The 12553-nt window shown below is 39.7% G+C and overlaps 1 protein-coding gene across 9 annotated transcripts in view; it reads right to left on the reverse strand.

Moving 5' to 3' along the window:
• Positions 1 to 1207: 1207 nt before the first annotated feature.
• The window catches only part of SPATS2L (spermatogenesis associated serine rich 2 like), a 144835-nt gene continuing 133489 nt past the window's right edge, over positions 1208 to 12553 (reverse strand). For 8 of the 9 annotated variants that reach the window (XM_072875076.1, XM_072875075.1, XM_072875079.1 and 5 more), the window contains 5 exons: positions 12078 to 12136; positions 8500 to 8609; positions 7843 to 7945; positions 4478 to 4698; positions 1209 to 3295 (listed from right to left, as the gene is read on the reverse strand). In XM_072875076.1, coding sequence (XP_072731177.1) covers positions 2897 to 3295; positions 4478 to 4698; positions 7843 to 7945; positions 8500 to 8609; positions 12078 to 12136 — 892 coding nt within the window. In that variant the 3' untranslated portion in view covers positions 1209 to 2896. Of the gene's footprint in view, positions 3296 to 4477; positions 4699 to 7842; positions 7946 to 8499; positions 8610 to 12077; positions 12137 to 12553 lie in introns of all 9 variants that reach the window. The other variant, XM_072875083.1, reaches the window with a different exon arrangement.

Below are 12553 nucleotides of genomic sequence, written 5' to 3' on the forward strand. Positions count from 1 at the left end.
ATGGCTAAAAAAAGAAATACCAACATTACCCAGGAGTAAGCAGATTTCATCTACTTAGTTCTTCCCAATCCATGAAGGACAAATTTTCACCTGATAAAAACAGGAGGCCAGTTGTGCCATCAAAAACTTGGGAGTGAAGCTAGCTGTCCCTTAGCTGTAGTTACAGAGTCAAAGCGTGGTTAGAAGTAAAACTCTGTAAATACTCTGTGGTAATAAAGCCCTACAAAAATCGAGATTCATTTTAGGCAACAGCTTTTAATGAAAGATGTTAAGCAGTAGAAACAGGTAAGGGTGATGTTACAGACCTTTGCTGCTTTCTGAGCTTTTTGGGTATCTCTTCTTAGAGAATTTTCTTCTTGCCAAAAAAATCTGGATGTTTTTACCAAAATTGATCACTCTTGGCTGAAAATTACTTTGCAAATTCATGGGGTCACGTGATCACCTGCGTAGTGTGCCCAGAGTTTGCATCAAGGATTTGGCCCTTTTCAAAGTTGCCCCTTTCCTATATATATATATATATATATATATATATATATCTGTCCTGGTTTTGGCTGGGATAGAGTTAATTTTCTCCCTAGTAGCTGGCGTAGTGCTGTGTTTTGGATTTAGGATGAGAATAATGTTGATAACACACTGGTGTTTCAGTTGTTGCTAAGTGGTGTTTACACTGGTCAAGGGCTTTTCAGCTTCCCATGCTCTGCCAGGTGCACAAGAAGCTGGAAGGGGGCATTGGTCACCGGGTGGTGAGCAATTGCATTGTGCGTCACTTGTTTTGTACATTCTTTTATCATTATTTTCCTCTGTTGTCCTTTTATCGCGACCCACAGGTTTTACTTTTTTTTCCACCATCCCATTGTGGGGGGGGGGGGGAGGATGAGCAAGCGGCTCTGTAGTGCTTAGCTGCCGACACCCACAGCAGTCCTTTTGGCGCCCAACATGGGGCTTGAACCCACGGTCCTGTGATTAAGAGTCTCACGCTCTACTGAGCTAGCCAGGCATAAGCCGTACCACTGTAACCCCACAGTGAGGTTACAGGTCAAACTGTAAGGCAGCAGATAGGTAGCTTTTCAAAAGTTATCTGATGGGTGTGCACAACACAGATTCTGGAATTTCAGTTCCATTTACTCAAAACATTCAGCTTACAAGCGTGACAGGTAATTAACTAGGATAGAAGCAGTGCTTGCAATGCTAAGAAAGCCAGTGTTTACCTATGCATGTTTATTTTTCTTTCACCACTCTTCCAGATGAAGATGAGTTATTTGCCTTTTAGAATCAAGTTTTACCAATATTCACATGTGGAAAACTGTATACAGATACCAAGAGAAATAAAAATAATCAAAATCGCCCATAAGGAATGCACCTCACTCTACACTTTGAGATTATTTTTCAAGGGCCACAGAGGAAAAGTAAACCAGTCAGTACTACGGAAGCATGCAGTCAGCTAACAGAACTTAGGCAGAGGAAATCGGTAAAAAGCAACAGCAAACAATCACCTAGGAATAAACTTGTAAAGATATGCAAGCATCCTGCCCCCTACTGACCCCAGTGGGAGGTCAGTCTTACTGACCTTTTACGCCTTTCTGATTCTGACACTTAGGCCACTAGTTCACTTGATGCCAGGTCCGGATTCTGACACCTTACTATGTTAATAACTTATAAGTATGTCCAGGATGGAGGCAGCTCTCATGGGAAGGTTCCGTTCATGCAGTCATGGCATTAGAATCTAGCTAAAAGCCAAAGCCTAGTCCAATCCAAACTCAGCTGAACGCCTCCCACTGATACCAGGTTAATTAAGCAAATACAATTTGAATAAGATCACAAAGGTTAGGCACTGCAAAGCAGCAAACACCAGAATATTTTAAAAAGAAGATTTTAATTTTTTGGAAGAAACAGGTTTTCTGAAATACAGAATCAGAACGTTAAGACTAAGTAAGATTTTTATTTTAATAGAAAACTCCGAAGAATGTAGTATCTGCTCAAGTATGTACCTCCAGATTCTGCTGCATGTTGCTGTAACAAATGTATTGGTCATAGCTCTCGTTATGGACAGATGGTTCCTACGGCAAAAATATAGAAAAATAATTTGGATTCAAGTCTAGAACACCTGCAACTTTTAATATGGAAAAAAAAAAATCCAACTAGTCATAGAAAAGTGGCTGATAAGGATGGAGAATAGGGCTGTGCATCTGAATAGCCATGAAGATATACATTCCAAACTTAAGACATGAGCATTTTCCCTCAACCTCATAAAAATAGTTTGCCAATGAAAAATATCAGTATGTAATACATTTAATACAATTTATACTTGAATTTAAAGATCTCAGATTATGGAATAAAAAGCTAAAATCAAATGTACTGCTTTTTCAAATGTTCTTGTATATAGCAATACTCTCTGTGTATACAGTGTGCATGCATGTACGTGTATACACGCATAGAAAGAAAGAGGTGTACAGAAATTTGCTGAAAAATTCTACAAGATTATCTGATTTCATTGCAGACCACAGCATACAGACTTCCTGGGATCCTTCTAACACAGGCTGCTCTAAGAAACAATGTTGACTGGTATAACCACATATCTACAACAGGTTTTTGCTATTATGAATTTAATTACAAATTTATTTTTCCAATCTAGATTTCATTTTTCTAAGAAGTAAATGCTGCTTTGGTAAGATGCTTCTGTACTGTCATGACAAAATAACTGTGAACATATTGGGCAAAGCCTTGGAAGTATGGATTAATTTTGATAATTAGTAAGTAATAAAGATACCAACAAGTTTTAAGCAGCAACAGATTTAAAATGACTATGTTCTGACTTATTTGCTTCACCAACAAGCATCTCAAGCAAGAAACTGAAATGAAGAGATTACATTTCTCTGCCTGCCATCACTGTGACATTTTAAGCCACCAAAGTCACAGCTGGCACTGAAAGAACAGTGGCATCAGCAGAGACCTCCATCCTTGGAGGACATAAATTGCATTGTGACACCCTGCCAACACTGCCTTGGAAAGGCCTGTGATCTGCAGCGTCTGGTGTATGATGCTTTCGTCGGGTCTTTTCTGAATGTGTCGGATTCTCTGTGGTCCTTGTAGTTGTGGACTGCTCTTGATTTTTCATAGCTCCTTTATTTTTAGATCTGAAGCTGTTATGCTGCTGTCTTCTGTGTTCAGACCTGGAACCACTCTTTATATTATTTTGATCTGCCTCATTACTGGCACCTTGTGACTTAAGAGATCCATTGAGCCGGATGTTTTGGTGCTGTGGGTTGAATCTTCGTCTCTGGCTAGAAGGCCCATTCTACCAGAAAGAAATTGGATAACTGTTAGGTTATCTGAATCCTTCCAACAGGACAGGAAATACAGCAATCAGAATTAACAAAAATTGCAGAATAAAACTTTCAGTGTAACTAGGAGAGGGAAAACACTATACTGTTTTGGTTGTTGCTGGAGCTCTCTATTTATAATACTTAAACTGAACTATGAGTAACATGCTACATCTAAAGTAGCCTGGAAATACAGATGGCAGGTTCATCACTGATGCCAAATTAAAATCTTCCATGAGAATACAGAAAAGGGGATGAAATTCTAGACATCTCAGCAGCAGTTAAGAAGCACTGAAGAACTTGATGCTGACTGATTTTTTCCAAAATCATGAAAATACCTTTCCTAGTAAAGTATTATGTAAATACTACAGTAAGACTGCAGGAAGAACAGAAATTCACATGTAAATTAAAGTCAAGAACCCACATGGTGGGAGAGATGTCCATTGTGATATCTTGCTCAGAGGAAGCTTTGATCCTTAGTGGGAAGTGGCTGAATTGCTTTATTTGCATGACTGCCAGGGCAGCTGATTCCATACATGCACTGACATTATGTAATGCTCCTACATTTCCCTTCAGGCACCTACTTGAGCCTAAAATCCCTACTGGGACAAAATTCAGACCAACCTCAGTGGCAGCTTTACCTAAGCACAACAGTACAAGGACATTCTAAGGTGCTCTAACAGTGAAATAGCTACCATATAGCACAATACTATAAGCTGTATTATACAGCTTCTGAAATAATATGCTTTTAAACCTGGCAGGATTCCACTTTCAAAGTCTATCTAATAATCATGCTTTAGCAGCACATCAGCTGATCATTTGTCAAAGATCAGGAATAAACGTTTCTCCATCGTAGCACGCAGGGCAATTAGCTATTATGGAGGGTTTTTGTTTTTCAGTCTATTAACTGCCACTAGTCACTTCGGAACACCAGACAGTGGTCTTTGCTGGTATGGCATTTCTGGTATTTCCACCTTCTGTGTTCACACTGCCTTGAAAATGAAGCTGGAAAATACATACTTGCATATTTTCAAAGATTATGAATTAAATATGCAGACTGCAAACCAGTATTTGATTTTGTATTAACAACTTTCAATGCTGCATATTTTTCCAAAAGTTTTGAAATAATTTAGTTTTGTTCATAACTGGTTTCTTACCTGCTTAGTTACCGGGATTCCTTGGGAAGAAGATTCTGTAGGATTGGAAGGAAGCTGACTTTGTACTTTAGTGCTGGCTGTTTTATTATCAGAGTTCTTGACATTACTAGAGGACTTCCGGGTGTGTGTATTTTGCTTGCCAGTTGTTGCATGCGACGTCATTGAAGCCAGCACTGAACTACATGGTGTTCTTGAGGAGTAGTTGTTCTTTGGGTGAGAAACTATAAAAAAAGTATTCTGTGTTATCAGTTAAATTATCAACACCTAAACATAAGGCTGTATTCTTACCCTGCTTACAGTTAATTTTGGTAGCATCGTTCCAGCCTTACTTTAAATAATGAAGTAAGCTAGGTAACTAGGGTTGGAATTAGGCCGCAGCGTTTTACTTCTGTGAAACTGCCTCATCGTGAAGCACTTCTGGAGACAAAAGAGACAGTGTGGTGGAACTGCGCTAAAACTGGAAGGAGCCTGGCAGAAGGCTAGGCTTTGGTCATCCAAGAAAACTTTTCAAAATTCGTGGCACCTATTGGTTTGCTTGCGAACTTTTAACCAGTTGAGCTGAACACATGTGCTGTCAAGGACTGCCCCCACGCACTGCTGTCCTATCAGTAATGCTCCTGACAGGAGTCTTCAGGCAACAAAGGAAGCAGCACGGGAAGGAAGTGAGTGGTACACCAGTAACTCTCCCGACTGCTTGAGGTGAAAGGAAGTTGTGCCTGCAGACACCACAGACTAAATTCGATTTCAAATTATTCTTTGATCATGGAAGGCTGAAGGGGCTGATGTTTGCTGTCTATGTATGTACTAGCTACCACACAGATAACAGCCACGAAAGCTTCCTTAGTATGTCTAAATATTTTTTAAGAAGAGGAAGAAAAAAGTCTAGTGCCTGTTGCTCATTCCTCTCTAGGGAGATGGTTAACAAAGGTTCTTCTGTACCATGGATATCTTATAAAAACTGGAACTGAATGCAATGCACTAATCCACTTCATGTAGATCATGGCAGTCAGCACCATCAGGAACCACTATTGCTCATCTCAGAATATCCTGTGCCCTACTTAGTATTTTGAGGCTGCCTGATTTCTTAACCACTTCCATGTCTGGATGTGAAGTGCACCAAACAAATCCTTGATTCCTACGTCTCTGCATTTCCACAAGCTCTTCAAGCTGCCTACTTCTGTGCAATGGCCCCTAAGCAGTCTCAAAAAGGACTCTGAGGCTATTGAAATAAAGTTCTTGATCTTAATTTGCTGTTCTGATTTTTCTGATTATGGAACCTTCCTGCTTCCTTCTGGTACAGATGACAAACCAGAGGCTCACTTCAGTGAGACACCTGCTGTTTTATCTAAGGGGTACTTCTGTTTTCCACTTTTGGTACAAAGAAAGATGCGGAATAATTTTAGCCACTGAGCATCATCTATTAGGTTTTTTGAAGCTCTTATTCAGTTACGCCAACATCAGCTATTTCTCCCACTAGGTGTCCTCTTCAGAAAAACAATGCAGTGATCTGCACAATGAACTGAATTTTCTATCCTAAGTTCAGTGAGACCGGCTGTCACTGAATTCTACTACTCTCTCGTCTAAAATAGACTGCTGCACATGGAAGCCCATATAAAAACCCAGGTGCTTGTCATAAAAATGTATTGTTAACAAAAAAGATGTACAAGGAAGGGATACTACCCACCATCAGGCATTCTGGATATATGTCAGTCCAATTATTTTTGTTTCTTCCTGTCCTTCATTGTGAGCGTATGCTGCCTACCCTCTTCTCATGCTAGAACATGCCTTCCTTTGCACAAGCTCTGTGGTTTTGGTTATTGCTTTTGTTAAAGCCCGCAACAGTGGCTGTTCTTAGCTATAGGCCGGGTATAATCTCTGTTTGAGGGGTATTCGCAGCTCCTAGCAGGGTATGGGCCCCATTGTGAGATGCTCCAAACAGAAACGTCTTTTGCACTGAAGAGCTCTTATCAAAGACATGCCAACAGCATGAGTTGCTTGTCTAAGGTCACTGAGGGCAGATTAGAGCTAAGTTCTTCAGACGGCCAGTGCACTATCAGTCATTTGTAAGATGGCACTGCTTCCCTGCTAGTAGCTGTTCTTTTGACTTCACTGACCTGATTTCAACAGGTCTGCATCAAACTATGCTTAAGTAATGCTTTACTGAAATGAGGTATAAATAACTAACTTGCAGAATTAACTGCAGCTGGAAGTTATTTAGGAAAGTAGTTCAGTGAGTTTAAAAAAATAGTCCATGGTTGTATCAATAGCAGCTGTGGTTATATTAGTCAGGATAATCTTTACAGAACATTCAATCTCTTAAGCTTCAGGGTGTGCGATAGGGTCTATGAGGTGACTGTGAACAATCAGATGCATTACTGGGAAGCTTATGCCTTCCTTTGAAACATCCTGGGTTGGCTTCAGTGAGAGACAGGATACGGGGTGAGATGGCTCTTCAAAGTGTTCTGCAAAAACAATTCTTATGGTCTAATGAAAGGAGTCAGTTCTTCAGCTGTGCAGTCATAATATTGTATTGGCAGGCTGTGTGATATTTTTTATTTTTTCTATTTCTAGTAACTCCTTGAAAACATTAATTATTTTTCTTCCCAAAATTGTTTTCCTTCTGCCAAGACGCCCTAGTTCAGAATTGTGTTAACAGTTTTTCTCCTGAGTGATGGTACTGATGGGATATCATGGGACAGGGTAACATTTGGGGCAAAGCATTATAGCATTTACTTTTTTTTTGGGAAAAAAAAGCATGACAAAGATGAGAAATAGGCTATCTCATATTTTGTAACGGGGACATGATACTTGGAGCAGAAAATGAACCTGAATTTCCAAGCAGAAGAGCAGATGATTTGGAAACAGGAACATTTGGGACTACCTTTAGCTCCCGAAAAACCCAGTGAATACTGTTATAAAGCTGAGGAGTTACTTTCTAGCAGGAGAGATCTGAATTGGTCTCATAACATTATGCTTACACAGAGAAGCTTCTGATTTACTAGTTATTCATAAATTACTGAATTTGAGTGTTCCCCAGAGCTGACTTATTTCCACTTGGAAATCCCGTTTAGAAGGAAAACTCCAACTGATCTGAGTAATACCTGGAAATCTCTGACAAAGAGGGCACTGTGCACATGCAGATGGACTGTGCAGCATGTGCACAGTGAGTCTAACGTGTTGCATACTGTAAAGTTGACTCGTGCATGTTCAGCAAGCCTGCTGCATCCAGATATACCACTCATGTCAGGCTTGCTGCACACACATACACTGGCAGTACACATGCCATTATTTCTGCCGGCACTTCCTGACCAGGTATGTGGAACACCATGTTCCGAGAACTTCGGTGAGAAATCACCAGCACTTACTTTCTCCACAGAGCTGAATTTGGGTCTTCAGCTGTTCTGTATCACAGGAAAATCGGGCAGACCTGCCCAGCTCTTCATCATATTTCCGTTCACTCACAAAGTGCTGCAAAAATACAGACAAATTAACAGTGATTGGCATTCTGAGCAAAAGACTATATGGATGGTACAGAAACCAGTCAATATTTATCTGAAGTTCACTTTAAGGCTCATCAAACTCTTGACCCTGCCCTGTAGACAGGATCTCTATGCAGAACCAAGTATTTTCCCATCCTTACCAAATTACGTGTTCTCACAGCCCAGTGATGGGTGGATCACTCCCGCACTTGGGAAGTGGATCATTTCATCGGAGTATATGCATTTGATCACTGAACCTGAAACTATCAGGTTTACTTGTTAACTGGGTCTGATAAATGATACACAAACAGCAAAACTCCCCACTGCTCTACTTAGGAGGGGATAGCTTACACTTCTCTGATAGCATCTGTACACTGCTCAGAGGTGCTCTAATTGCTTTAAGAAGGTATGCTTTCCCCATGGAAAGCTAGTTACCCTTTGGCCCATAGCAGGAATGAACAGCCTGGGCACATTAACATTGACAGCTCGCTCTTGACATTTATGCAAACAGCCAAAACACCCAAGCAGAAGTGAATGCCTGACCTTAATTTCAGCCCTGAGTTCAGACAGTTGTGCTTCAGCCATCTGACTGGCTAGGTCTGTCAGTCTCTTCAGCTCCTCAGCTTTCTTCTGCCGAGCAGTCAGGATTTCCACTGCCAAATACCAATACTCAATAATTAATGTTAGGAAGGTAAAATTGCTCTGTAATTCATTACTCTTTGGGCATTAAGACTGTACATCACATGTGAGACAAACACACACATCTCAGACCACCGACTTCAACTGGACTTCCAGTATGCTGCTTGCACAGATGAAGTCCATCAGCATATTTCACTGAACTGCCTGATGTTGAACAAGACCTGGAAATGGGATAGCTGTCAGAAAATCCAAGTTAAACCAATTCTTCAGCATTTAGACAAACAGGGGCAGAGATATGTTTTGAGTTTTCCAGTGCTTTATTTTTAAGCACAAAATCAGGGAGCCTTCCATGGAGACATGGAAAGAAGCATTACATTGAGTCAACAGCCTGTTTCTGAAAACATGCTATATTTTATTTACACAGGGGCATTTCAGTTCCTCTGAAAAAAAATCTGTTCATATATCGTTTATGTTAAAATCACCGGCATTGCAATTTTGCTTTTGAGTACAGAATATGCACAGTTACCATTTCTACAGCAAAGCAGTATTACAAAGGCCAAGAGTCTTTATGAAAAAATACTAAATATTTACTACTGCCCGTCCTGTATATTTTATATAAGGAAGGGGTGAATAGTTGTGTTCTTATAGGAAAAGATTAACCATCAACCACAAAGCAACGGTCCACTCACATGCAGGATAATATGACATTACAATTTTGGTGGAAAATTAAATATATGCAAACTCTATTACCCACAGGGTGACTCAATGTAAAAGCAACAACTGATTAATTGGCTGGTGGGACCAGCACTTATGGCAGAGAGGAAAGTATCTAAATGTAAAATAATAACAATCATAGTCTTTTGTCTAGAGCTTATGCCTACAGGCAGGGTGAGTGGTAGTTGTGAACTATCCTAAGGCCACAGCCTCCATTACAGCTGTGGAGACTTTAGCTTCTTTGCCTTCTTTTGACACAAATTTCCAGAGCAGACTTGGCAAGGCACCTAACCAGCTCTTACTTTGTAATGCCATTTTTTAGGTGAGAATTAATGATATTGCACAGAGAGTTTGTTTCTCAACCTATTATCATTTATTTAATCAGATGGCACCTTCTTTTGAAAGTAGCATACAATCATAGAATAGTTTGGGTTGGAAGGGACCTTTACAGGTCATCTAGTCCAACCCCCCTGCAGTGAGCAGGGCCATCTTCAACTAGGTCAGGTTGCTCAAAGCCCCGTCCAACCTGACCTTGAATGTTTCCAGGGATGGGGCATCTACCACCTCTCTGGGCAACCTGTTCCAGTGTTTCAGCAAGTATGGCACGGTCCGGCAGGCATAGGGAGACAGAGCTACGGCTGTACAGCTGTGTGGGAGCAACCAAACCATACGACAGAGGAGCGTGTGTCACACAGGGCAGGGAAGGCAGAGGGTGGCTACAGTTCCTTTAGCCCTGTTGGTAAATCTGTGCCTATGTTATTACTTATGCTAAGAACAGGTCTGTATCTGTCTCTCTAGCTGATCTTTTAATTTCATTTTTGTGGAATACGGTCTACAAGTCTGAGAAACCTTTATCAGATTAAATGAACAGTTTATTACCTGTTTTTCTTTGTTCAGTAGTTCTACTTTATTGCTTATTCTAGGTAATGCTAATATTGTTTCTCCCCAAGGCCAGCATCCCCTTTGCTGAAGTGACTGACCAAACCATATGATCTCATCTCATACTGGCACTTATCTCCACATGAGATGCCAATCAAATACCCATTTTTTCAAAAAACTGAAATTACCACATTTGAAAATTTTCCCAGTATTGACAGTAAGAGTAAAATTACCCACTGTAAAATAGTCCTCCAGTGCAGCAAAGAGATGTGAAAATAAATAATAATGTAAATCTTGGTTAGCATGTTACAGTCCTATAACAACTTTCTGCCTAAAGTTCTGAAGGCACTTTACAAGCCTACAACAGCCTTGAGAGACAGCAGAAACTACACTGTTAAAGACAGGTACAAGGGCCATCCAGCGTCACACGTGGAGTTGGCATGAAAGCAGGGAAATAGAACCTGCCACGTGCAAACACAGCACTTCGCATGCCTGTAGATAAGAATTAAGTTTACTTTCCACAAAAATTACTACTATACGTGGCCAAGGTTAATGAAGGGAGTCTATGATACCATCGGCCCTGGATGGTGGATTTCAAAAATGTGGTTTTGTTTATGCAGTTAGGGCTTAGATCCATGTCTGCTGATATCAATGGGAATTTTACCACTGGTTTTCCTGGGAGTAAATGTATGCCCTGTAGCTGATCATGGCTACCTGGTCTCTGCAGGTAACCAAAAAGCTGCTGATGTGTTTCTATCCACAACTCCTCCCCAGAATAATACAGAACTCCAAATCTGCCTCTATTTCATGTTAGTACTAGAAAAGTTAGCATACAAAATTCCAAACACAAACTAACGCCAATCTTTGCTGTAACAACTCATACCTCTTAGTTTCCACATGTATGCAACTGCAAGAGTCTTAGCTAGCAACAAAGGATTTAGATTTTTTTTTGAAATAAAAATTTAACTAGTATACATCTGTGAACTAAGTGAGAGTTCTAAATGCAAATGAAGCATTCAAGGATGTTACATATATTTGTGACCCTCCTTGAGAGGACCTTAAATTCACAAATAAATACAAGGATTGTATGCATATGTAGCAGCGATATTTTCATCTGCCAGGCAAAGTATCATTCTGACAATATTTCGGTTATTCTTCAGTTTCTTACTTAGCGCTCTCTATTGAAACGCATTCCCTTGATTACTAGGCCATGAATACCATATCTCAGATGGGGTATAAGACATATATTGTGGTATCCTAATACATGGCTCATCTTGCTCTTTTTTCCCCAAACCAGAATATATATACCTTACCCATGCAAAAAACAGAGATGACAAAGCCTGGAATCAGATCAGCTCCCACAGATTATTAAGAAAACAGATTCCAGTAAACAGCTGGTTTTTCACTTTTTACTATTCTAATTCATAAGCTTGATCACTATCCCTTAAAGCTATGCAAGGCCACACAATAACCTATTCCCCTAGTAATTTCCAGTATTCGAACTCATATATATATATAAAAAACATAAGCAAACAGTGATTAAAAAATGGAAATGAAGTAATCAACAAACCATAGAAATAAGAAAAAAAAAAAGAGCAGTCAAAAAGCTCTGGTAAGTAAGCAGAAGGAATAAATCATTTAAATCTAACTTCATATGAACTTTTGATTTACCTTAATTTCATAATATTGAAATTTTGATGCACAATCGTTATAGATAGAAACTATACAGAAACTATCCTGAACATCAAAGACTTATTTGATTGTATACGTATACAATGAAAGATGCTGGAACGCTGCTAACCAAATTTATGTACTGTGTAATTTTCTGCCAAACAAAACAAATGTTTCCATGACTATTCCAAAAGTACCCTGCATATTTTTTTACTTACTGGCTTCTTCTTTAACTTTATCAATTTCTGCCATTAATGACACTTCTTTGTCTACGATGCTAAAAAAGGAAAAAGAAAGAAAAAAACCACAATTTAATCCATGCTAGAACTCCATCAAAATCAAAAGCTGTAACTACACAAAGACTTCAGACCTTAGTTATGGGCAGTTTAGAAATTAATAAGGCTTAAAAAATGGAAGCTGGAGAAACAGCTAGGCAAACTGACTAAAAAAAATCAGTGATAATCAATGTATGCTGATTTATACAAACATCTCACTGGCCTGTCGATGCGTCTGCACAGATGTGGAAGTCACTCTGATTTACCTCTTCAGCACTACCTGAGCACAGCAGTCCTCAAATGACTAAACAGTCTCTTTCCTAATTAAGCCAGATATACCATTGCTGCTACCCGGGGTAATACAGCTTAGCTCTCAGTGCAATATTAAGATTAAAACAGAATTAAAGCCATGTGGAAAG

Source organism: Ciconia boyciana, chromosome 10, assembly GCF_034638445.1.
Source record: "Ciconia boyciana chromosome 10, ASM3463844v1, whole genome shotgun sequence".
Taxonomy (NCBI): Eukaryota; Metazoa; Chordata; class Aves; order Ciconiiformes; family Ciconiidae; genus Ciconia; species Ciconia boyciana.